General features: G+C 35.7%; 1 protein-coding gene across 23 annotated transcripts in view; it reads left to right on the top strand.

Annotated features, from left to right (window-relative positions):
- Nucleotides 1-27,713, top strand: part of CLASP2 (cytoplasmic linker associated protein 2) — a 136,086-nt gene that overhangs the window by 27,556 nt on the left and 80,817 nt on the right. For 14 of the 23 annotated variants that reach the window (XM_014548388.1, XM_014548392.1, XM_005877095.2 and 11 more), the window contains 4 exons: nt 9,614-9,760; nt 22,011-22,093; nt 24,904-24,996; nt 26,233-26,378. In XM_014548388.1, the coding sequence (XP_014403874.1) occupies nt 9,614-9,760; nt 22,011-22,093; nt 24,904-24,996; nt 26,233-26,378 (469 nt within the window). Of the gene's footprint in view, nt 1-9,032; nt 9,229-9,613; nt 9,761-22,010; nt 22,094-24,903; nt 24,997-26,232; nt 26,379-27,713 lie in introns of those variants that run through there. The other 9 variants (XM_014548393.1, XM_005877102.2, XM_005877101.2 and 6 more) reach the window with 3 other exon arrangements.

The raw sequence follows: 27,713 nt of genomic DNA on the forward strand, positions 1-27,713 counted from the left end.
CGGGGAGGAAAGAGAGAGAAAAACATCAATGATGAGAGAGAATCATTGATTGGCCGCTTCTTGCATGCCCCTTCCTGGGGATCGAGAGCCCACAAGCCTGGCATGTGCCCTTGATCGTAATCGAACCTGGAACCCTTCAGTCCCCAGGTTGACGCTCTGTCCACTGAGCCAAACCAGCTAGGGCTTGATATACCTCTTAGGGCTCTATTTAAAGCAGTTATCCATCTTTTTCTCCTCTTGCCATTTATTAAAGAAAAAAACACCTGTCTGGTAAAATCTAGTATGGATATATTAGATTTTGTTCATTACATTGCCATGTGGTTTTATGTTGCTTGGTTTTTAAAAAAAAATGTTTTTATATCCCTTGTATTTTCTGAAAACTGAAAATTCTGATAATGTCTTCATCAGAATCAGGTCTGATTTTTTTGGGGGGGGGGAGGTCTTGTTTTTCCTTTTTGTTGTTGTTGTTCAAACTCACCCAAGGATATTTTTCCCATTGATTTTTATTTTTTTAAATACTTATATTGATTTGAGAGAGAGAGAGAGAGAGAGAGAGAGAGTAAAGTCAATGATGAGAGAGAATCATTGATTGGCTGCCTCCTGCATGCTCCCTATTGGGGATCGAGCCCACAACCTGGGAATCGAACCGTGTGACCTCCTGGTTCATAGGTCAATGCTCAAACACTGAGCCAGGCCAGCCGGGCTCCATTGGTGTTTAGAGAGAGTGGAAGGGAGGGAAGGAGGAAAGGATAGAGAGAGAAGGATGCTTGCCTCCCGCATGTGCCCCAACCGGGGTCAGGTTTGGAACCTGAAACCCAGGTACGGGCCCTTGACTGAGAATCAAACACGTCACCCTCCGATCCTTGGGCCAACTGTCTAATAACTCAATATATCAGCCAGGATGGTTTTTCTTTTTTTCCTTTTGATACAGATTTTTGTATGTGGTATTGTATATTGTTTGTCAGGAGGCATACACTGTCTGATTGTCTTTTTTTGTTGTATTAATATTGAATAGGTGTTATCAGCCTCATACTAAGTTTCCTATTAGTCTTTCACTGAATGGTTTCAGCAGCCATAGGTCCAGATTATTTTTTTGGAAGATTGCATTATCTATGTTGTGGTTTGGAAGGTCAAGAATAGAACCAAGGAGACCAATTAAGAAGTTGTAGCAATATAGGCAGAGATAATATTGGTCTGGCTTTAGACTAGGAATGGCAGAGGAAGTAAAGAAAAATAGCTGTATATAACTTGGAGTTATATACAGTAAGAGCTGCTGATAGATGATCCATGCAGGACAGAAGAGAGAACTTGGAATGAGGCTTTCAGATCGTGAGCTGGAGTTGACTATATATTTACTGGCATAGGGGAAGACAGGAAGAATGGGTTTGGAGATGTGTTGGTATTAGGTTACCTATGTCAAATCCTCTAATTTGAGATATTCTTAGGGGAGACTTCTACAGGGCAGTTGCATATATAGACCTGAAAATGAGAGATGGTTTAGGCTAGAGACAAACATTTGAAAATTGTCAGCATGTAGGAGATATTTTAAACTGTTGAGAATTGATGAAGTCATTTAGAAAGTGTACAGCCAGGAGAAAAGGAGGATATTCAACATTTAATGGTTGGGTAAAAGAGGAAGAGACTGAGCAAGAAGGACTTGTTGAGGTCAGAGGAAAGCCAAGGAGAATATCCTAATGTAAAAACATAGTGGGGAGTGCAAACAACTAAAATTTGTTTGTTTTCTGAGATGCATGCGGTATAATAGCTTATAGAGATTACTAGAGGCCCAGTGCATGACATTCGTACAATGGGGCGGCGGGGGGGGGGGGGTCCCTCAGCCTGGTCTGTGCCCTCTAACAGTCCGGGACCCCTCGGGGGATGTCCACCTGCTGACATTTGGACATCCCCCAAGGGGTCCTTAGCGCTGCCGTGGAAGCAGGAGGGGAGAGGCTCCTGCTACCACCACCGCTGCGCTCGCCAGCTGTGAGCCTGGCTTCTGGCTGAGTGGTGCTCCCCCTGCGGGAGCACAGTGACCACCAGGGGGCAGCTCCTGTGTTGAGCATCTGCCCCCTGGTGGTCAGTGCATGTCCTAGCAACCGGTCATTCCGCCGTTCAGTCAATTTGCGTATTAGGGTTTTATTATATAGGATTTGCTAGTATCAGTTGCTAATTTAGCTGTTAGATATAACCGTGATCATTGTTGGATATGCACGAGTGTGAAACAGTTCAGAAATCCAAAGTCCTATTGCTCGGTGTTTTAATTAGAATAAGGAAGGATATAGTTTCAATTGAAAAGAGGAACTTTGGTATAAGAAACTACTTACTATGAAACAGTCTGTTTTGTACATGACAGTCAGTCATGTTGTGGGTTCTTCTTACTGAACTGGCTGGTTGGTTCACTGAGGAAAATCACACAAAATGAATTTTTTTAAAGAGATATGGTATAAAGTTTTTGGCTTGCTCTTTGTTTTCCATATAAGATGGAGCAGCTTTTCAGATTTTATATGAATTCAGAAGCAGAAATGTTATGTTTTTGAATACATGTATCTATAAAAGTGAAGTGGAAAGTTTGAATAGCCATTTTAATATGTATATGGCTTTTCTTTGAAGGGAAAAAGAAAAAAAGGAAGGGACTTGATTATGGTAATATGCATTTAAAATCTTTCCTTTTTAAAAAAATCCTCACCCAAGAATAGGTTTTTATTGATTTTAGAAAAAGAGAAGGGGGAGGGCAGAGAGAGAGAGAGAGAGAGAGAGAAAGAGAGAGAGAGAGAGAGAGAAACATTGATCGGTTGCCTCCCATACAGTCCAGACGGGGATCGAACAGGCAACCTTTTGGTATATGTGATAGCACTCCAAACAACTGAGCCACCTGACCCGGGCAATTCATACTTCCTTATCTGAAATCTTGAAGACCACTTATATTTTGGAATTCAGAATATGTTAGTATTAGAAAAATAATACAGTTATACACCATATATTTTATAACAACCCGAGCTGGGTTTGGGGCTGACCTTATAATCAAGCACATTAATATTTTTTCGCAGTAGGGGAAATAAAGACAATAAATGGGCTAATGTCAATTCACATTATGTTTTGCCATACACTGAGTTCAAATCATTTCAGATTTTGCTGCCAGATAAATTTAAAAGACAAAAGACTTTTAGAGCTTTTTTGGCTTTTAGGCATGCTGATAGGGAATCATGAGCCTATAGGAGCTCAGTGCTTACTTAGGACAGTTTTCAAGTGTAATATGAAGGCAGCATAAGATAAAGCCTCAGCCTACTTAGGCTTGTTTTTCCCCTCCCTCTCTTTGCTTGTCCTCCTCTCCCTTCTCTTACTCCCTTCCTCCCTCTTTTTCCTCCTCCATTTCCTCCTCCTCTGTTTCTATTTCTTCCTCCTTCTCTTCATTGCCTTCTCCTCCTTTTCCTCATGCCCACTTCTTCCTCCATCATCTCCTTTATTTCCATCTCCCTCTCCCTTCTATCACCATTTCTTTTTCCTCCCCATCCTCTCTTCCTCCTCCTCTATCACCTCCTCCTATATTTGTTTCTCTGCCTCCATTTCCATCTCTTTTTCCTGTTATCAGGACCTCTGCTCCTTCTTCTCTCCTTTTTCATCTCCATCATACACATAACCACTAGAGCCTGCTCACGTTTTTAGTTTGTATATGTTCATCTTGTTCTGTTCTGCACCAAACCACAGTTTTGTCTTTTTGAAACATTGGAGTAAGAACAGAGGTATCAACATAATTGTAACTTATAGGTTGCTTTCTGTATTTGACCCTTATTCAGTAAATATTAAAGCTCCTACTATATGAATCCTACGTGATTATTTTGTGATTTATCTTGAAGTTCATTAATGAGCCCTTGAGCTGTGTCTAATCTGTTGTGTCTCCCCACTGAGTTTAAATTTCAGTTACTTTTATTTCTAGAAGTTCTGCTTGGTTGTTTTTAAAAATCAATGTCACTTTTTTTTTATATAATTTCCTCATCTCTGAAGTTATTTTCAAGCCTGCCTGGTAAAAGCTTCCAAGTATAGATATTCTAGAGTCTGTGCTTAATAATTCTAGAATTTAAAGTGGATCTGTTCCTATTGTCTTTCTTTCTATTTATTCTTGTTCTTGGTGTCTTGTTTCATCTCATGCTAAGTGACCTTTGGAAAATTACTTTGCAAATAACATGAGGCCATAGACTTTCTTCTAGGAAAATTTTGCATTTGCTTTGGCTGTTGCTTAGGAGTACTACAAGTGTGAGCCTACTGAGTTTAAAGGCTTTAATGTCTCGACTGCCTAAGCATTTGACCTAAATCAAGTACTCCATTTGATTTACTTCTCTATGGCCCTCTTGAGAAAAGTTTGAAAAGAATAAAAGACTAGAAGAAGTTAAGGTCTTGCCCTAGGTTGTTTGGCTCAGTGGATAGAGCTTCGGTCTGTGGACTGAAGGGTCCAGGGTTTGATTCCGGTCAAGGGCACATGCCCGGGTTGCCAGCTCAATCCCAGTGGGGCTTGTGAAGGAGGTAGCCAATCAGTGATTCTCTCTCATCATTGATGTTTCTATTTCTCCCTCTCCCTTCATCTCTGAAATCAACTTTTTTAAAAGTTAAAGTCTTACTTGTGGTTCATTTTAACCTTGAGGATATAGTTAATCCTTGAACAACTTTACAACCCCACCAAATACAGTTTAAATTGTGCATATAACCTCTGTCTGACTCCCCAAAAACTTAACTACTCTCAGTAACTACCCCTGTGGGTACCAAAATCAGATGCTGAATTCCCCTATATAAAATGGTATAGTCAGTGCATACAGTAGCCCTCCACATTTGTGGATTCCCAGCTGGAGGTCTAAACAGTACAGGTATTTATTTTAAAAATCCGCATATCAGTACACAGTTCAAACCTGTGTTCAAGGGCAACTGTATACTCATTTGGTATACCAGCTTTTGGCGGGAAGACTCTTCTGTTCAAATTTGCATCTTATGTGAGTTTTGAATTTTGTTCTCTTTGCCCCATAGGCCTTCGGAATAGAAGTTCAAATATAGTGGTTTTATTCTTACATTTATTAGTATTTTGTCAGGTATTTTTATTGTTTATCAGGAGATAGTTTAGAAGTGGTTATAGTTTGTTTGCCTTTGGAGTTTTATTTCAAATAACCTAGTAAAGTTTTTAGTGGAGCCAAAAGTGTCCCTATTGTGAAATGTGTCCTTCTGAGCTTGTTCCACGTGCTGGAGACATGGCAATTGGCAAAATAGACAGAAGTTCTCACCCTAATAGACAATACATTTCAGTGGGAGGAGAGAAATAATAACCAAAGTAAGTAAAATATATAAATGGTAAGTACTAGGGAGAGAAATAAAGGATGGAAGTAGTGTCAGAATTTTGCAAGGTTTACAATTTTATCATCTGGAGAAACCTCTTTGAGAAAGTAATAGATCAATAAAGATTTGAAGGAAGTGAGTTTGAAGGAGGTGAGTAAACAGTGTGGCTAAGAGGCGGAAGGGTATTCTAGGCAAAGGGAACATATATAGAGACCCTGATATGAGTCACAGCAAGGACATTGGTGAAGCTGTATTGGAGAGAAAGCTGGATAGTGAGTAGAAGATGAGGTTAGAGAGACCTAAGATCTTGTAGATCTTGGAGTCCTGGTAGGCCTTTTATGGGGTCATAGGAGGATTTTGAGAAGCAATGTGACATGACTTTGTTCAACTCACAGCACATTATGCTGAGAATAAATTCTGCGGGAAAGGGTGGGAAGCAGGAACAAGAGTTCGCTATGACAGTTATCCCAGGATTGTTGTATGTAATGGGATTATAGCATAAACAAGAAAAAGTTCTGTCCACTTCCAGTGCAACTTCTAGTTCACTCATAAAAGTATTTCAGGAAGTGAGAGGTGCTAGGAAAAAATATAACTGATTTGTTCTGATATTTTATAGTTATTAAGAAAATATTTTTAATAAAAGGCATATATTCTTGTCTTGTATGCCTGAACCCTACCTCAAAAATAACAGATTTATTTTAGTATATAGATTATAAAAATAATTTAAATAAAGTTCCTGAGATTTAATACAGACTTGGTATTTCTTTTAATACATTAAAAGATAATGACATAAAAAGAAAATATTTTTAAGTCTAGAATATTTATAACCTCTAAATAATTTGCAAACTTTTTAATTGGGGGCTTGTGATGATATAGCTATTCAAATTTTTTTAGCTTATAGACTAAAAAGATATAACTTTATTGGGAGTGGGTAAAACTTCATTGCCCTCTATGGTTATAGATTTGCCTATTTATTTATTTTTAGTTCTTCATTTTTTTGCTTTATGTATTTGAAGCTGTGTACTGGTTCATAAAAATGTAGGGTTCTGATTTAGGGTTCTGGATTTACTCCTTTATCATTATTCAAAGTCTCTCTTTATCTCTAGTAATGCTTCTTCAAGCTGCTTGTTTGAAGTTGGTATAGCTATACCAGCTTTCTTTTGGTTGGTGTTTGCCATGGTCTGTCTATCATTTTTTATTTTAATGTGACCTTATATGTAAAATATATTTTATTTAAGCAACCTATTTTAAAAATTATGTCTTGGTCTTTTACTGGGAATATTTAGTTAATTTACATTTAAGTAGTTATTGCATACCTGGTTTTATTTTTGCTACTTTATCTTTTATTTTATCTACTTGTTTTAGCTTTTTTGTCTTCTTTCCTGCTTCTTAACTATTCAATTTTTAAAAATTATTTTAGTTTTTTATTAGTTTATTTATTTACTCTTATTTTAGTGGTTGCTTTAGAGTAGGGATTGGCAAACTATTTCTTGCAGGCTAAATCCAGATGCCCTCCTGTTTCATACATACAGTTTTATTGAAACACAGCCACACCTATTTGCTTACATATCGTGTATCACTACTTTGGCACTACAGTGGTATAATTGAGTAGTTGCACAGAGACACTACATATACAGTATATATGGTTTGTAAAGCCTAAAACATTTATTATCTGGCCTTTTATAGACTTAAGTTTGCCAACTCCTGCTGTAGGGCAGTGACCCTTAAATTTGATCATGCTTACACCAATCACTAGGAGGTCTTGTTAATATTGCTGGGCCTCTATCTCCATTGATTCAGAAGATTTGGGTTAGGGTCCAAGAATTTCGTTTCTAATAGATTGCCAGGTGATGTTCAGCTACTGGTCCTGGACCACACTTCGAGTACCACTGCTCTAGAGGTTGCCATATACATCTTTGAATTCATCCCAAACTGGCAACAACTCAAATGTTCATCAATAGTGGAATGGATATTAATAAATTGCGATACAGTCATATAGTAGAAAACTATAAGTAATAAAATGAATATTTTAAACATTATATTGAGTGAAAAGAAGCCAGGTACCAGAGTACCTATTGTGTGATTCCTTTTATATCAAGTTCACAGATGGGTAAAACAAACTATGGTGTTAAAAGTCAAGACCAGTTTACTTCAGTAGGAACTGGTGAATTTTGGAGGTTCAGTGAGGGTGCTCATAGGATGCTGATAATGATCTATTCTGGAGACTGGAATGTTCATTTTGTGAAAATTCATTGAGCTGCATAGTTATAATTTGTATATTTTCTTGGCCTTATTTTGATAAGTTAAAAACTAATTTCTCAGTAGCTTGAGAATGTTAAGAGTTAATTTTTTTTAAATAGTAGAGACATTTACTCTCTTAAATTCTTGTGTTTGTAGGAAGAGAGCACTGTTTCCATGGGAACCTCTGGCTACTTTGTTTCAATACTCATCTTTCCTTAGATTTGTGTGTCTACTGTCTCTCTTAGCTACATTTTTTACATGATGGTGGTGGCAAAAAAAAAAAGGTTTATTTGGAATTGTATTAGTGTTTTTAACACAGCAGTCTACATAGAGCACAGGTTTTAAGTGATCCACACTGGCTACCTTATAATATTATGCTAAGAAGAAAAATATATTGTTTAACTGGAACAAGAGTGGGGAATCTTTTTTCTGCCAAGAGTCATTTGGATATTTATAACATCATTTGCTTAATATAATTCACTTAATATAAATTTATGTTTCTATGAAAAAAGCTCCTAGATTTATTGAATTTTGAGTCCTACTTGCAGTTGCCTTGTCAGGGCCAGACCAAATGATTTTGCAGGCCTTATATGGCCTGCGGGCTGGACCTTCCCCACCTGAACTAGAAGGTACTTTTTTCCTACAAGTTGTGCTATTTAAGGAAAACACTTGCTGAAATGGAATGTGGCTTTATATTAGGTTGTCTATTTGACTCTCTTGTTTTTAATTAAACAGTTTTTTTTAACGTGTTTGGTGTATTTCTTTTAAATATATATTTAAGATTAAAAGGATGATTATTCCTCCTTGATTTGGGTATTTGCATAGGTAAGGGAAGCGGATTGAAAGGGAAAGATTCTGGCATATTGATCTGAAGCCTGTGGTAAAGCTGCCTCTTTGCCTCGCCCATCTTGTTTGTCCTGGTTGGATTGTGCAGGGTCCTAGAGAAAACCATCTTCTCTGACGAATAAAATGCATATATCTTGTGGGGGTGGGGGTGGAAGTGGGGGTGTTTCATTTTATACACGGAGATGATACTAGTGTGGTCATTCATGAAGATTATAAAAGGAACTTTATGGAATATTTTTGAATCATTTATGAGAACAAATTGTTCAGTTTGGTTTCTGTGACCTAAATAAACAGCAAATTGTTAGATTACAGAGTTAATTAGGTACACTAATGAGCACTGTGATATTCTATGGTTTAATGATGCAATAATAAGCACATCAACAGAATGAATATTGCATAAAATCTTATTTTCTATTTGTATAAATTTTCAAGTAAGCTAAATAAGAGAATATAAATTTAGGTTTGTAAACCTGTAGTATTGAATGCCTTTGAAATTTTGATACAGAATAAGGATTGCAGCTGCAAAGAGATTTTTAAAATACATGGAGAATTTTTACCTTTCATCTGGCAGTAGCTGCCATAAGATGATGTCACCTTATAGCTGATTGGCTGTTACAGTACCTAGTGCAGGGAAGAGAAAGAAAAATGCCGGCACAAACCTCAGTGGTGGTTCTGTGGTTGTTTCTATCTATTTTTGATAGAATCTTTGATTAGTCTCAAATCTACTGCATTTGGCCATGTGAACCATTGGGAGCATCCTAGGGTGAGGAAAATTAAGAGCTTTCAGAGGAATGAGGCGACTGATTTGCAAACGGATCTGTGATTGTAAGTTGCAGAATCTGGGTGTAAGGACTAGGGCAGGGTGTGCTGGAAGATGCACTATGGGAGGAGCTGGCAGAAAATGCTTATTAGTAGTAAAAAAGGAAAAACGCTTTTTCTATCTTTAGAGTTAATATATTTGGTTTTATGTTTTGACTTTATAGATATAGGTAGTAAATATGGTAATACTGCAACCTGATTTTAAATTACACTTGGTTATTTTATATAGTGTTAGCCATTATATAAATGCTTATTCAAAGGAGCTTTATTTTGTATTATATATCTCACAAAGTTATGATTTTATATGTAGCTTTATTTGTTTTTTGAGCCTTATGGAAAATGGAGCAAAGCTTAGATTTCTTAAGATACATTTTGCTAATGCTTTGTACAGATAAAAGCTTTGATGATGAAGAATCAGTGGATGGAAATAGGCCATCATCAGCTGCTTCAGCCTTCAAGGTTCCTGCACCTAAAACATCCGGAAATCCTGTCAACAGTGCAAGGAAGCCTGGTTCAGCAGGTGGCCCTAAAGTTGGAGGTAATGTAAATCCATTTCAAATCGGATGTGCCCTTGATATGGCCACACATACTTAGAACTTCAGAGGAATATGTTTATTCATGACTGCAGCACGATTGCAGGTCTGGAGTCTTTTGCAACACACAGAAGAATGTGCTGCCTTTTCAAAATGTTTAAAATATTGTATATTGCTATTTCCTGTCAGAACGTATGTGAATTAGTATTTTCTTGAACATATTTATTTTTCAGATGCCATTTGTAAAGAGATATTTAAGGGAGTTTTTTATTTGTTTGTTTTAAGGAGGAAGCATGTTTTTCAGAATTTGATTATTTTCAGGTGCTGTAGTTGTTAGAGAAATACTGATTTATTTGATTTTTTTTTATGCTTTCATCAAGGTAGTGAGTTTTAAATTCTTCAACATTGGAAAGATGGTTGAAAATGCTGGGTATTGAATCATTTGTCACAAAAGGAAATGGGTGGTGGTCAAGTAACATTGCCTCAAAAATGGTTTCTGAATTAGAAATAGGAAAAAACAGATTTTATGCAGTTGTGTTGAACATAGTACATTCTTTGATTATATTAGAACTGTTTCTAGCATATTTTTTATTTTAATTTTTTTAAATGCATATATTTTTCATATACTAATTAGAAAGCTCTCAGTACTTTTCAGGTGCTAATTTCTGCCATGGTTTTCTGATAGGATGAATCCTTTAAGGGTAAATGTTTAATACCGACAGTTTCTTTTTCTCTCCTTTTTTGTTAATAAATTTGTGTTTAAATTTTGGAAAGATTTTTTAAAAATTAATGGTAACTGGTGGGGAAATTACAGTGTTTAGGATTCCCCCCCCCTCTTTTTGTCTATCATTCATTTATTGAAAACAAAAAGGAAAACTGTGTATTTTGACCAGATTCTCTAAGTTGTATTCTCTTGATATTTGTATATAACCACATATTATTTTCCAAGTCTCATTATATTCTAAATATCGGAAAACTATCATAAATATTTCATTTTAACTATCTTTAACTAATGTATCATATAACTAGCAAGAAAGATTGTATGGTATATGTATACATATACTTATATATGCAGGAATAAATATATACATATATCTACTTATATATTTATATGCATATAAATAAATAAATAAAATACTGTGAAATAGAAATGTCTTACTGATTTCTCTGAATATTTTGAGTAATTTACACTTCACTATTTTATTTTCTCTTTGCAATTATAGGAGTGCATTTTCATCCAAGTGTTAGTTATATTCTATTATATATTGTTTATTACACATTCTTATCTCTGGTAAAAAGTGTATGACATTCTATGGTTTGTTCTTGGTAACAAGGCTACCTTTACTTATCACAAGGGGATTATTTTTTCCATTGATTTGAGTTTTAGATTTCTAATCTATGATATTATCATAGTTATTTCATGAATCTGTCTTATTTGACTTAGAATGGATAATATTTGAAATGCATGGTGATAATATTTTATGTTGTTATGATCCTGAGCCAGTGGTTTGTAATTAGCTCTGTTTTTCATGTTTTACTTTCTTTTCTTAGATGAAAATTGCGATTGTGATTTAACTACCAAAGGTCACTTAATTCTGGTATTACTCAAATTGATAAAATTAGATATTCTTTTTAAAGAAACAAGAGACTTTCTTAATGCTAGACCAACCCCATCCCCACTCCATCCCTGTTTGGTTAATAGTCCTACCAGATGAAAATATTAGCTAACTTCCATGGCTGTAGACATCAATCAATCACTATACTATATTAATCACAGATTATATCATCATCTAGGCAGTGGTCCTTTTGGTAAAAATAAGGGAGAAACCTTCATTCCTTTTTCCTCCTCCTGCTGCTGCTTTGGGCAGTAGCAGATTCATTCTATACTGTATTTGTTTTGTTTGTTTGTTTTGTTTGTCTAACTCATTTAGGTTCACTGCCCATTTTCTATCTAAGAAAAGAGCTATTAGCCAAAGGATATTGATGTTCCTTCAGAAAGTAATATCACTCTTGGCTGTCCATCCTTCTTTGAAAACTTAACTTTAGATTTTCTGTTCTTGGCAGAGGCTCATTGATTTTTAAATTAGTTGTAGAAAGTTTTCTTAGAGTTGTAGAAGCTTTGAGTTATAAGGGACATTGGGAGTCATATAGCTCATTTTGCTATTCACGAATAGCAATTTCTTTCAAAATATTCCTGATAGATGATTATTCAGCATCTGATTAAAGTAATATGTGCTCATGAATTAAAATTTGGAACAAAAAGTACCTGCAAGACCACTACATGTAGGAATAAACAGCTGATAAATTATGATGTACTTTCTTTTAATTACTTTTATAATTACTTTTCCAATTATTTTTATACATGCAAATGTTTTCTTAGGAGGACAGGATTGGTATTACTTGTTATGTAGTTTTGTATACTTTTTTTCTATTTTATCTTGAGCATTTTCTCATTGTCTTATACTATTAATTGAACACTATTCATGGCTAAATAGTATCTAGGTTGCTTTCAATATTTTCTGCTATTATAAACTGTGCTGTCATTCTTTTTAAAATTTACTGAATTAAAAGGTGCAGGGATTTCTCATATTATTTCAGCCTGTCATAATGTCCTCCAGAAAGGTTATAAGCCCATTTCAATTCTTGATAAAATCTTTTTTCATATTACATTAAAACAGTGGTTCTCAACCTTCTGGCCCTTTAAATACAGTTCCTCATGTTGTGATCCAACCAAAAATTATTTTCGTTGCTACTTCCTAACTGTAATGTTGTTACTGTTATGAATCGTAATGTAAATATCTGATGTGCAGGATGGTCTTAGGCGACCCCTGTGAAAGGGTCGTTCGACCGCCAAAGGGGTCACGACCCACAGGTTGAGAACCGCTGCATTAAAATCTGCCTCCTTGTAACTTAGCAGGGAAGATTAATTATTTGTGTGGTTTTTTTACATTTCATCACATTTTATTTTATTTTTTTAAATTTTGTTTTATTGCTTAAAGTATTGCAAAGAGTATTACATATGCCTCCTTCCCTCCCCCTTGACATTCCCCCAATTATTTGTTAACATGACTTTCAAATAGTTGAAGGTTGCCCTGTCTCTCTTTATAACTATTCTGTTTTCTAGACTATACATTTTATTTTTTTATTGATTAAGGTATTACATATGTTGGTTGATCTCTCCCCCTTTCCCCACCCTCCCCTGCCTTCCCTCTGAGGTTTGACAGTCTGATCGATGCTTCTCTGTCTCTGGATCTGTTTTTGTTCATCAGTTTATGTTGTTCATTATATTCCACAAATGAGTGAGATCATGTGGTATTTATCTTTCTCCAACAGACTTATTTTGCTTGGCATAATGCTCTCTAGGTCCATCTATGCTATTGCAAATGGTAGGAGTTACTTCCTTTTTACAGCAGCATAGTATTCCATTGTGTAGATGTACCACAGTTTTTTAATCCACTCATCTGCTGATGGGCACTTGGGCTGTTTCTAAATCTTAGCTATTGTAAATTGTGCTGCTATGAACATAGGGGTGCATATATCCTCTCCGATGGTGTTTCTAGTTTTGGGGGATATATTCCTAGAAGTGGGATCATTGGATCAAATGGGAGTTCCATTTTTAGTTTTTTGAGGAAACTCCCTACAGTTCTCCACAGTGGCTGCACCAGTCTGCATTCCCACCAGCGGTGCACGAGGGTTCCTTTTCCTCCGCATCCTCGCCAGCACTTGTCATTTGTTGATTTGTTGATGATAGCCATTCAGATAGGTGTGAGATGGTACCTCATATCCATTCGCTACTCCTAGGTATATAAAAAAAGCATAGTATGATGGGGGGTGGAGGTATATAATAGTGGTATAAGCCAATAACAGTTACCAAGTTTAACATAATTCTTTCAGATAAGATTACCAAAATAAAAATAAAGTGAGCTTCTTTGGAATCCTGACTGAATCTACTTTTGAAGTTTTAGAGTTTAATTTACTTCTCCCAGAGATATATGTTAAGATTAGAGAGATGTATGCTATTTTTAGCAAAGTGTTTTATCCAATTAATTAAAACCAATAGAGCCTGTGTTTAATCTTTAGTGTGAGTTAGTGTTGCTTTGTTCTTTGGCTCAGTGTTCCAACCTGTTGTCAAATTATAAATGTGTGGCCTTTAAGCCAAGGGAAATTATAAAGAGGTTCCATACCAATATACTATTGCCATAAAAACTCATGTTACCTTTGTGCTTTACTGATTAGAATAGGATAAAGTGAATTCCCTTAAATTGTCCATTTTCTGAATAAGATTTATAATTTTATTATAGGAATTTAGGTAAACACATCCCTCCCCACCCCCCCTTTTTTTTGGCTTAATGGCTTGGAATACAATTGTTGAAGATACACAATTGTTTAAAGTACTTATTTCTCTATAGTATTTTAGGTAATAATTTTTTAAGAGTTAATGAATGTTCTTACATATATATTTTTTTCATTAGTACTTTATTATCCTGATTTTACAAATGAGCAAACTAAAGTTTAGAGAAGTTAAGTAACTTGCACAGAGTCATGCATATAATAAGTGGGCAAAGCATGAGAATCCAAAGCTATTGGATTCAGTAGTTTTGAGATTATAATTTGCAGTAATGATCACTACCTTTCAACATCCACGAATCTGTCATTTTAAAGCTCAACTAGTATGATTACCAGAAAAATAGAATATTTGCAATAAGCAAACCTGTAATTTTTCATTGTGGATATAAATACTTTTTAGTTTTTTTGTTGTTGTTGTTGAAATTGCCTTTTTTTAAAGTTTATTTTCTGAGTTATAATATCACCGTTCCTGTACCAATTATTTTGGCTGCTTTTCTTTTTAAAAAGTAAAGATTGAACTAAATGATAATATAATTGTCATTATTTATAATTAGTACCACATTTTGAGGTTAGTGGTTTGTCATTGAGGCCTGTATATAACTACTGAGATACATCATTGACCAAATCATTGATTTTCAAAGTTCTGTTGTTCTCTCATTCAAGTGGATAGAATATTATCTCTCTCTTATTTCCATCTAATAGCAAAGGCTATTTTGAAATGGTTTTAACTTTCCATTCTTCTAACTAGGTAATTACCAACTTTTCAAATTCAGTAGTATTTAATGCATCTTTAAGATATTTTATATTTGTTTTACTTCATTTATGTCTAACTTGGGTTTTAAGAATGTCCACATATCTGTTTCCTCAAATTATACTGATCATGTCCATATTTTCTTTTCATGCAAACAAAAAGTTATGTTTTTTTAAACAAAGATTATGAGGAAACAAATTTCACAGAATTTGTTGTTTAATCTGGGAATCCAAATTTTTTACTTGTAAACCTCAATTTTTTGTTTCTGAACTTTATATAAAACCAAATAACTTGTGTTTGTGTTTTGCTTTATTCCTCTTTTCTTTCGCTAATGACAATGAAAGATACTAACCCCAGAAGATTTTAATCCTGAAGGGGTGGGGTCTTAAAAATGGTCTGATCCTGATTCAGATGAAGAGACTGAGCCTCATGGAGTTAAATGATGTATCCAAGATCCGACAGTTAGTTGTTAGCAGAGATGAAATGAGAACCCAGTGCTTGGCCCACGGTCAAAGGCTTCTTGGATCATCTCTGGGCTATCCCCTAACAAATACTGCATGTGATACTTATTATTTTTATCCCAGATAGCAAAACAATAGGACTTACATTTGGAGTTTAGGGATTGGCCAGTCACTATTTTGTCTTAAATTACTGTGAATCCCATATCATTGGCTGTCCATCATAAGATGCCCTTAAAACTTTGGTTTTAAGGTAAATATGATTGGAGTTAGCAATAGATGTTGTTATTAATATAAATCAGTGTTATTTACTTGCCTACTAGTTATAAGAATGCATGTTACACTATAGTTATTTTTATTGACCTGTGTTCTGTTTTACCTCATGAGCAAAACTTAATGATAAAGAAATTTTATTGTGCAAGGTTTATTTTTTGAAACATTCAGAATGTTTAAGAGAGGTTAGAGAAAATATAAACAACCAAACTACTGTGATTGAAATTAATAGGCAAACTGAAGACTCAGTCTCTTCTCAGATAAGTTGTGTGTTTTTTTCTATAGCTGTATAGAGCCTACTGTGTGCAAGGCTTCATATTAGGCATTGAGGAGACCGTATGGAAAGTTCAATGTTTTAAACTTACAAAGATAATTACAATATCTATCTATGCTTATTATTCCACCCACCAGCGTTAATAGCGTTTGCATATTGATCCTTCCATACTTCATTTGCGTACACATTTTGACTGAGATTTAGGTGTTAGAAAATTACAGTCTCATACAGGAAGGCAAATTGATTCAAGGTTTGCCTTTGAAAAGAATGAAATATATCATTACTATAGATCGCACATGTGAGGGATTTCTCATTAGTTACACTCATTATACTTGATCTGTATAAAATAAAAGTTTGTAATAACTAATTGTAGCTTTATATTTATCACATACATTATAATATAGTTGAATTGCTAAGAAGCATTATTTCTATGATGGGCATGTTGTGAATTTAAACTAATTTTTTTCATTAACTCATCATTTTTCTTTTTTAAAACCAATTTGTGTGTTTCTTACTAATGAAAAGAATTGAAGTGCATACTTTGTTCTGTTTAAATACAAAAGACATGATCACTGTTAACAAGCCAAACAATAGAGAGATGTTTGAAAAAAAATCTTGCCTCTCTAATTACATTGTCTTGAAGTTACCAGTGATAAATTTGATATGTATCCTTTCACATGTCACTCTGTGTTCATTTATGTAAGTATTGAGATTCGATTTTATTTTTGCTCACATTAATCATACTAGTAAACATTTTGCAACTTGCTTTTTTTAAACAAAATATCTCTTCATCCTTCAACATTAAAAATGTGAGTTATTGCATCCTTTTAATAGGTGTACAGTATTCCATATTATTGATGTACCATAATTTAACTGCTTCCTGTTAATATCATTCATATTGTTTGCAACTTTAAATGCAAAAACAAAGACACTGTTCTCCTGGAGTTTCTATCCTAGTGAGGCTCAGAATGTTTAAATCCATTAATAGGATTTAGCATATCCTCTTCTATGATTTTCATGTTGTTATTATCTGCCCATTCTTTAGTTGGGCTGTTTTGTCTTCTCATCAATTTGTTACAGTTTTTATTTTTACTTTTTTATTTTAATGTTATTTTTATATTTGAAAAAGAGACAGACAGACACATCGATTGATCAGCTGCCTTCTACTAGGGATCAAGCCTGCAAACCGGGCATGTGCCCTGACCAGAAATCGAACCCATGTTCTCTCGGTGCATGGGATGACACTCAATCAAGTGAGCCACATCAACCAGAGCAAGACAGTGTGACTTTTTTGAGGAGTCTAGGCCAGTTGTCTTTGAGATCATTTCATGTTATGGATTTGTCTGATTTCTTTGTGATGTTTTTAACTTGTTCTTTTAGCCCTTTTATTTTCTGTAAATTTATTTTTAAACTATATACTTACCTCCTTTTATTTTTTATATATATATTTTATTGATTTTTTACAGAGGAAGGGAGAGGGATAGAGAGCTAGAAACATCGATGAGAGAGAAGCATCGATCAGCTGCCTCCTGCTCACCCCCTACTGGGGATGTGCCTGCAACCAAGGTAAATGCCCTTGACCGGAATCGAACCTGGGACCCTTCAGTCCCCAGGCTGACGCTCTATCCAGTGAGCCAAACCGGCTAGGGCTACTTACCTCCTTTTAAATACTCTCTTCTATATTCAAATTTCCTTAAATGTCCTAAGAATATAACAAGTGATTCTGTGGGGTCTGGGGGAAAAATTTACTCAGTTTCTTAGCTCAAAATGCCCTCTCCTGTTGGTATAGTGAAATGCAGTTTCATTACTAAATGATAAGGGAGAGCTTTTTGCTTCTGCTTCTGTGATACCGTTGTAGAACCTTTATCTTCTCTTTCTTTTTTTATATATATTTTTATTGACTTCAGAGAGGAAAGGAGAGGGAGGAAGAGATAGAAACATCAGTGATGAGAGAGAATTATTGATTGGCTGTCTGCTGCACACCCCCTACTGGGGATCGAGCCTGCAACCCGGGCTTGTGACCTGACTGGGAATTGAACCGTGACCTCCTGGTTCATAGGATAATGCTCAACCACTGAGCTAAATCATCTGGGCTCATTAATGTTTATTATTTTTTCCCTAAAAGGTTTTCACTTTTTTGGTTTGATTTGGCTTGTACCTCAAAATACTTGTTATTATGGAACATAGTATTTTTTTTAATTATAAAACTTTATTGAAATAAAATTTAAAAGGCATTAAGTAAATGGGCATACTATTTTCCTGGGTAGGCAGACAATATTACAAAGCTCTCAGTTTTCTCCAAACTCATCTATAGATTCAATGCATTGTCTTTTTCCTTTTTTGAGGTATAAGTGACAAAATTATATTAAGTTTGAAGCTCCATAAATAGAGCTTTATTGGAATACAGCCTTGCTCGTTTATTTGCATATTGTCTGTGGCTGCTCTGGCACTACAATGGCAGAGTTGAGTAATTGCAACAGAAACTGTATGACCCACAAGGCCTAAAATACTTACTATCTGGCCCTTTACAGAAAAATTTATCTCTGTTTTAGAGTGGTTAGGCAGCTAAGCAACGCTCTTCCGTTCTGTTTTGGCCCATTTATATCTTTTAGTGTGATTGTTGACCCAGTTATGTTTCAAAGAGCTTTAGTCAATTGGAAGCCAACATTGCTCCCTCCTTCAGCCCTCTCTCTACTTGTGCTCCTGCTCTCAAACTTGTTTTATCTAATACATCTCCTTTTGATATGTATACTCACTCTCCTTTGCTTGCTTTAATAGTTGACACTAGGGCCCATTACTCTTTTTATCTCTCCTGTGGTATCCATTCTCCCTGCTGGTGCTAAAAGTATTTTACAGTTTTTTAGGTGAATTTTTAAAGCTGTATTGGAATAGAATGATGATTGTGAGGTGAAACAGTTATTTAACAGATTGTTCTCTTATACAGGGATCCTTTTTTTTACTTTATTGGCCAGACAAAACCAAGGTGAGGGGAAATATTAGGCAAACTAGGATGGTAAAAAAGTTTACTGTAATGCATACAAGAGATAAGCAAGGCTAGAATGGGGAGCTCAGCATGTTCTCTGTTAACACTATTCACATACCCAGTGCACTCCCATTGGCAGCAGCTCTGCTTATACAAAGTGATTCTCAAAAGATAGGAGTCACGTAGATTGGGAGCAACTATTCAAACTATGCAAGTTCTTGCAAAATTGGTAATGCTCATGTCCAGGTGTAGAGATCTAATTGTCACATCTGAGATAATCATAAAGCTGCATTTAGTAATATTTGTAGCCTTTCCACTCTGCAGCTTCTGTGGGACTTTTAAAAGCCATGTGATTTCTCTTTCTCCTCCCTTTCCTCCCCACTAGCTTATTTGGCCCTACTCATAAGACAGAACTTACTGGATAATAATTATGATTAGAGTGAATTTTCAAAGTTAGGCTTTCCTATGTAATGTTCCTAGTCAATGGCCCATTTTTTCTGGCCTTATTTGGGACTTAATCAGGTGCTCTGCAATCCCTTGAAGGTTTTGACATTATGCTGTGGAGTTAACATTCTGTCCTGTGTGTAATACCTTTTATATACTGCATATACACTGTAGTAACTCTTTTTTTAAATATATTTTTATTGATTTCAGAGAGGAAGGGAATGGGAGAGAGAGATAGAAACATCCATCATGAGAAAGAACCACTGATTAGCTGGCTTCTGCAAGCCCTTTACTGGGGATCAAGCCTACAACTTGGGCATTGTGCCCTTTACCGGAACCAAACCTGGGACTCTTCATTCCACAGGCCAGCACTCTATCCACTGAACCAAATCAGCCAGGGCTACACTGTAGTAACTCTTGATACTGTTCTCCCCTTTGCTTTTCCATTCCTCTGTAAAATTGTCTTCCACAGTTCAGCACAATGAGTTATTAACTTCTGCTCTGGTACATCTGTGCAGGTCTCCTCTATCAGTTGAAGTATATACTTTCCAGGAATCAATTGTGTGTTCCCAGACATGCCTAATGGTTGCTCTTGTTACTGTAACAAAGTAAATTGCAAGAAGTGATGTATAAATGTACAAAATATTAATGAGTGTGGAAAGTTTATCTTTCTTTTTTAATGAAAACTTAAATGTTGAGGAACTACTTGATAAAGCTGTCTCTAAAGAATTTTCTGTTTAGTGGTCTGTGTAAGACAATTGTGAAAGATTGGGAAGAATTTTTAAAAAAATCGAGGTTTCGCACTCCTATTAGAGGACCTACTGTCAAAAACAGTAAACCCCTATTAAGAGATTTGTAAATGAATGTAATATGTTAATAAGGGTAGGTATCTTATTTTTTGTTTATTCGCTTTAATTATTTTCAGTTAATCAGTTACTTGGAATGATCATTTGGATGGAGTTGAAAGTTTATTGTTTTATTGGATTTTTTTTAATATTTAGGGAATAACTGTAATTTATTTACTCTTGTAATTGAATTTCCTATAGCAACCACACATTCATTTCTCTCTTAGTTTATTAAATTGTCATTGCTTTTAATTTGCAGTTTTTATTGCCTAACAGCTTTGTTATGCTGTTCTGTGGTCAAGTCACATACAAAGGTCTTCAAAGGTTGTTTTTGTTTTGTTTGAAGTTGAGGCTCTTCTTAGATGCCTTTGGGAATCCTGAGTATTGTTTTTATTAGGATGATATTAACTTTTTTAGTCCAATTTTGAAATATTAGTATTTCCTTTGGCAGATAAACTTAATTGGGGAGTTACTTTTAATTTAATTTTTTACTTGGAGATTTTTTTTAGTTAATTATCATTTGGACATACATCTTATGTAGTTGAAATCCATTTCATGTGTTGAATTCTTACCCTGAAGTAATAAATATATAAAGTAGAGATAGTAACTAAATATCCCTGTGTCAGCTAGGGTTCAATTAGGAGACAGAAACTTCAACAGGTATTCTTACCGAGAGAGTTTAATATAAAGAATTGTTAAATGGGTATTGTTGAATTAATGCAAAAAGAGATCACTGAAGTATCATGGAGGTAGCAGTAGTTACAGTACATAGCTCCTATCCCTAGAGCTGGAGTAACAAAACGAGGAGGTTAAAATTATTAAAACTTGAGAGACTTAGAGGAGGGTCCCTGCAGAGCCTTGATTCAGACTTCTGAGGAGGGAGTATAGATGACCGGTGCCTCTGATGGATGCATGTGAACTGGTTTAGTGAGTGTTAGAAAAAAGTACAAAGTGAAGCCAGATACTACTGGAAACAGAAGTCGTTCCAGAGTTTCTAGGGTTTTGCTGACAAGAACAAGAAGCAGTCAGGTAGGGGCAGGAAGGTCCCGTCTTCCTTCAGCTTCCAGTCTCTCTCCATCACTCCCATTGACAGAGTTTAACTGGAAGGCACTAGAATCATCACAAAAATGGTTTGCCTAATCCTAGGCCCAGTACCACTGAATATAACAGAGTGACTTTGAAGCTGAAAGACAGTAGCTTAATTATTGGGTCCTAAACAACAGCTACTTATCAAGTTTACTTTTTGATAGTATTTGTGCAATAAAGGATGATTTGTTTGCATATTTAAATACTAGAGGCCCGATGCACGAAATTCGTGCAAGAGTAGGCCTTCCTTCCCCCGGCTTCTGGCACCAGCTTCCCTTCCACCTCTGGCAGGCCCCCTAGACCCGGGCTTCCCTTGCAGCCCAGCTTTGTCCGGGAGTTCTTCCGGATGGTTGTCCAGAAAGACATCAGGTCTAATTAGCATATTACACTTTTATTATTATAGATAATCTCAAGACTCTCATTTTTTTTCACATTTGCTTTTCTGACCCCTGCAGCACACATGGATTCTGTATATATCACATTTTCCATCATTTATTGACACATCGTGTCATTTAAAATTGCTTTTCAGCTTTTAAACCTTATCCTTTCACTGCATTTCCTATGTCCTTGTTATTGTATTGGATGAGGGATGGAAGGGCTCTGTTCTTAATTTGAATTTTACTGCCAGTCTACTACTAAGTACCTTGACTTTTCTGAAAAGTGGAGATTTTTTTCATTGCTTTTTAATAAAATGAATGTCTCTTAAAGTTATGCTCAAAAAATTATGTTTTTCATGTTATTGATGCTAAAATGCTTAAAAATAAACTTTAAAAAGTAAAATTATTTTAAATTAGCAGGTGCTTCTAAGGAAGGAGGTGCTGGAGCAGTTGATGAAGAAGATTTTATAAAAGCCTTTACAGATGTCCCTTCTATTCAGGTAAGGATACCAATATACTGGCACTCCCCAGGAATGTTGTCTCTGTGCCTCTCCAGATAATTGCTTTTGTCCCTTTAAAAATACTTTTTCCTTAAAAGACTATGTAAAAATAAAATACTTGACTCATTACTACCAAGCTATTATTTGTTGGTACAGTTAGATTTTCCAAGTGATTTTTCAGTGAGGCTGAAATAAAATTGAATCCATATTATTGAATTATATATTATATTGCATCGTCCAACTGCTCTACTTTCTTTTTAAGGTGCTTGAGTATTCTCCCCTCCTTTGTTTTCCTCCTACGTTTTTGTCACTTCATGTCTATCTCCTTTGTGGGCACGTCATTTTCTACTTAGCTATTGAATATTGGGATTTCTGAAGAGTTCTGAGCCCTTTCTTCTCACTCTTCTCTTTCTTACTAAGTCACTTCCTTTAAATGCATGGCTTCACTTTTCTTCTTTACATAGATAATGCACAGGTTTTTGTCTCTAAGCCAGACCTCTGGAGCATCAATTTCTCCACTGATTGTTTATTTGACATCTCTTCTTAGATGTCTGAGGCATCTCAAACTCAGCATGTCTGAAATTAGACTCATGATCTTCCCCCTCACACACCTACCCTTCCAGTGTTTATATGTGGAAACCATTACTTGATCAGTTACAAAGGTCAGAAACTTAGGAATCAGTCATTATACTACAACAGATTCTTTACTTGTATTCAAACCTTTTTTGTTTGTATACCTCCTAAAAGAGTATTTAAAAAATAGTGTACTCTCTCACTGAAGTAAATTTTTTAGGGTACCCTTTTTTCCTTGTTGGGGGGAGGGGAACCTTTTATTACATTCCAGAGTAATGCATCATAATAAGATTGGGAGTGGTATGGGAACCTGCCTTTCTTCTGAAATATGGCAGAATGATTATTGTCAGGGGGTGGGAAGAGGGGTGGTAGAAAAAACTAGATAAGCCGCCTCCTGAAATCATCTTCTAACAGAATGTTATCTGGTCGTCCTCCTACCTCTTCAACTATCTAATGCCCTGCTCAACTTGGTACTCTTGTTTGGGCATGGTTTGTTTGTTTTTTAAGTAAATGAATTTAATGGTTTTTTAAGTAAACTAATTTATTGGAATTTAATGGTTGTTGGTAGTGACAGATATAAGTAGGGCTGTTTTGATGAAGATACCTGTTTGATACCACCCAGATGGTATCACTCAGGACCCCTTTCTCTCCATCTTTTATTTCTGGATTGCTCTGCATTGTCTTCCCTTATGGTCAGCAGCATGGCTGCAACTCTTTGAGCCTCAGACCTTCATTACCCTCTGTCTCTTATCTGGTTAATCCTGTAAAATTTGTGAGATTCACTCTGATTTAGGTCACATGCCCACCTCTGAATCTTGATTGTTATGTAGAGAGATACTGGGTATTGATTTATGTAAGCCTGGGGCCTTGACTCTTCCCCTGGTCTCCTTTGCACTCTTTATTTATTTATTTATCATTGATTTCAGAGAGGAAGGGAGAGGGGGAGAGAGACAGAAACACCAATGATGAGAGAGAATCATTGATCGGCTGCTTCCTGCATGCCCCACACTGGGGATCGAGACCACAACCTGGGCATGTGCCCTGACCAGGAATGGAACAGTGACCTCCTGTTCATAGGTCGAAGCTCAACCACTGAGCCATGCCGACCGGGCTCCTTGGCACTCTTTACTCCTATACTCCGGCCTTCTTTCGGTTTCTTTCTGTCACAGAGCTTTTGCACATACTATTTACTCCAGGGAAGGCTTATCTCTCTCCACTTTGCCTAATGATGTTTAACTCATCTTTTAGCTCTCAGTTCAAGCTTGACTTTTCTAACACTAGTTCAAACCCCTATATTAACTATAGACTTTCATAGTAATGTATAATTCTCTTTGGTTATACTTTATTTGCAATTTCATATTTTATATCATTTGATTTATTTCTTTTTCTCTCTCCCTGACCAGACTATAAACTTTATAATACAAGAAACATGTCTGTTTTTGCTCACCACAGTATCCTTAGTGCCGAACATAGTACATTTCTGTTATGTGAATATTTTTTAAGTGAATGAAAGGATAATGGTGTTTGGCAAATGATAGGCTCCAGAGGAAACAAAACATGTAGCTATCCTGGTTACTGTCTAGCATGGGGCAGTGAGGAGACTAACTTAAAACATGTCCTTTTGCAAGCCTATCTAATAAAAGGGTAATATGCAAATTAACCATCACTTCATCACAAAGATGGCGGCGCCCATAGCCACAAGATGGCAGCGCCCAGTCCTCTCAGTCCTGCCAGAGTCCCCCAGTCCCGGGCCACTGCGATGAGACAAGCATCCTGTGCCTGGCTGCGAATGGGCCTCTGGGCCATGGAAAGCCTCTGGGCAGCGGGCGCAGAGCAGCCAGGCCCCACAGAGAGCTACTGGCGCACGGATTGTGTGCAGGACTACTAGTATTGTATAATAGTGTATGAATGCATAGATACATACCTGAAGTCGTTTTGAGAAATTAGGCCTATTTTTATTAATTGGACTATTTGTATCTTGTTTTTAAATGATAAAGCATTTTAAATGTATATTTGAAATTACTCATGAATGAAGAAGTAGCATAAGGGTAACAGGGAAGGAAGACAAATTAAAGCACTTTATTATTGTCCATAATATATTTCCACCCTTCGTATAAATGGTGCTGGAATGGTAAATAAATAACCTTATTACTTGAAAGATTATTTTAAACATCAGGGAATAATTTTAACATTGCTCATGGTAAGAAATGTTAACCTTACAATTTTGCATCTTTAAGATCTATTCTGGTCGAGAACTTGAAGAAACATTAAATAAAATCAGGGAAATTTTGTCAGATGACAAACATGACTGGGATCAGCGTGCCAATGCAGTAAGTTTTTTATTTTCTTATCCCTCTCCTCTTTTTTTCAATGTTCTTTTTCAAAAACATGGAAATTCAGTAGTACTACTCTCTGGTATTTCAGATACTTATGAAATAGAAAGTCTGATAAGTGATATTTCTTTCTGGAAAGTACATCAAGATAGTTGGCATTTCTGACTTAGGCTAATTTTTGTTGTTTTTGCTGGTCAGGTGGAACCTGTCTCACCCGTTTGTTAGTCTCTCTACCTGTGCTACTTGTTGAGTGACCAGGAAAGTGCAAGCTTCCCTGATGCCACAGGGCCGTGGCCTGTCTGTGGGACTACATAGTCAGTACTGTCCTCCATTCTTACAGGGTTTACCAGAAGAGCAGTTCACTTTTCCTGCATGCTCAGTATTTTCATAATGTCAATATAAATTCACGACAGTATGGCCATTTGTCTGGCTTTTTCTTTTTCTCTCTCACATCTCTCTCTCTGAATGTGATAAATATTTTCACAACCATGATTTAAAAAAAAAAAAAGGCCTGATATTTTTAAATTAAGAATATTTTATTTCGCTTAAATCCTTGAGATACTATTTGATAAATTTTAAAATGATATTTGCAATGTCAAAAGACTATAATTCAAAGTTTGTGACTTGGACAAATTTACTTCTGACTTACCTCTTGAGTGCCTCATTGTCCTCAAGAAGCCAGAGGAGGGGTTCCATTTGAAGACTCCTCCGCTCTGAGAGCCTGAGTCTCTATTTTGATGGCTTAATGGTTGGTCCCTCTGCCTCTGTTCTTTTGCTTATGTGTGAATATAGTTTCCAGAATTGGGCCCTTTTAAAAATAGTCTCCTTAGTATATAGTGGTAATAGTTGCACAAAATTTTGATTGTACTCAATGCCATTGAATTGTATACTTTAAAATGGTAAATTTTATGTAAATGTGAATTTTACCATAATTTATTAAAAAAAATACTTCCTTAAAACTTCAAAATTTAGTAATGTATTCATTCATACATTACATATGTCTGTTATGCATATAACCAAATCTATAATGTTCTTTCCCAGAAAGCTTTGTGTTTTGGTTTGCATGTTTATTTTAAGATGTTTAATACTGTTAAAATGTCTGAATATAGTTATATAAATAGAATGAAATGTTATTTTTTAAGTTTTGTTTAAATAATGAAGTTCAGATAGCTTTAAGATTTTTTTTGCACTGCCACTTTTTTTGGTCAATAATGGTAATTTTCTTTATTTCAGCTTAAGAAAATTCGATCATTGCTTGTTGCTGGAGCTGCACAATATGATAGCTTTTTTCAACATTTACGCTTGTTGGATGGAGCACTTAAACTTTCCGCTAAGGATCTTAGATCCCAGGTGGTTAGAGAAGCTTGTATTACTGTAGCGTAAGTATATTCTTTATGTGATGTGTTTTCTATGAATGAATTTGGTACTCATTGAATCAGATCTCATTAAGTAAAGCAGTAGCAAGATAACCCCCCCAAAAAGCATATATGTGATCCAAATATCATTTATATTATAAGGATCCAATTTGTATGACTTTTTAAAAAAATATATTTTTATTGATTTTAGAGAGGAAGGGAGAGGGAGAGAGAGATAGAAACATCAATGATGAGAGAGAATCATTGATGGGCTGCCTCCTGCATGCCCCCAACTGGGGTTCGAGCCTGCAACCCGGGCATGTGCCCTTGACCGGAATCGAACCTGGGACCCTTCAGTTTGCAGTCCGACGCTCTGTCCACTGAGTCAAACCAGCAAGGGCCAATTTGTGTGATTTAAAAAAAAAAAATTCTTAACAGCACTTTATACCAACTTTCAAATGTGTTTATATGTCTAAAGCCTACAGGTGGATTTTTGGTCACTAACTCTGAGTGTAAGAAGAAAGTGAATGGGTCTGAGAACTGGCTACATTCAGTTTTCTCTTTACTAATTTGGATATTCAGCTCTCTATTTCTGATATTTTAGCAATTTTAGGAGTTATAACCTGCATCATTAACTTATCAAAATATAAACTTATTCTGTATGCTTATATTCTTCCAAAATTTAAGGATGGTAGAACCCTAAAATTCCTCTCCATCTGAATACTTTTGTTGTATATGTTGTTGAATAAGCATTCCTTTGAAGATAGGGAACACATAGATGCCTACTATTAATATTTCTAATCAGGATTGAATTGGATGTTCTAGTCAGAACAGGAAATAAAAACTATGAAGATTCAAGATAAGGAACAAACTCCCATTTTTAATGAGTGATATAATTATCTATGCTGAAAACCACGAGAATCTATAATAAATAATTATAATTAAGGCACTTTACCAAGATTGCTAGATACAAGTCAGTATACCAGTGTACCAAAATAATTGAATATCTCTCGATTGCAAAACAAAATGAAAATCCATGAAATGTAACCTTGAAAAGTATTCCAGCCCTGGATGGTGTGGCTCAGTTGGTTAGGCACTGTCCTGTGCACTGGAAGGTTGCTGGTTTGATTCCCAGTCAGGGCACATGCCCGGATTGTGGACTCGATCCCTGGCAGGGGCCTTATAAGAGGCAGCTGATTGATGTTTTACTCTCCTTATCCCTCTTCTCCTCTCTCTCTCAAAAAATAAAAAACTACAAAAAGAAAAATATTCCATGATGAGAATTCTGCTTTTGGCCATGATACAATACTGGTACAGGACTACCCCGCTTGCAGAAAGCAACAGAATATGTAAAACACC

The sequence above is a fragment of the Myotis brandtii genome, unplaced genomic scaffold (genome assembly GCF_000412655.1).
Source record: "Myotis brandtii unplaced genomic scaffold, ASM41265v1 scaffold506, whole genome shotgun sequence".
Taxonomy (NCBI): Eukaryota; Metazoa; Chordata; class Mammalia; order Chiroptera; family Vespertilionidae; genus Myotis; species Myotis brandtii.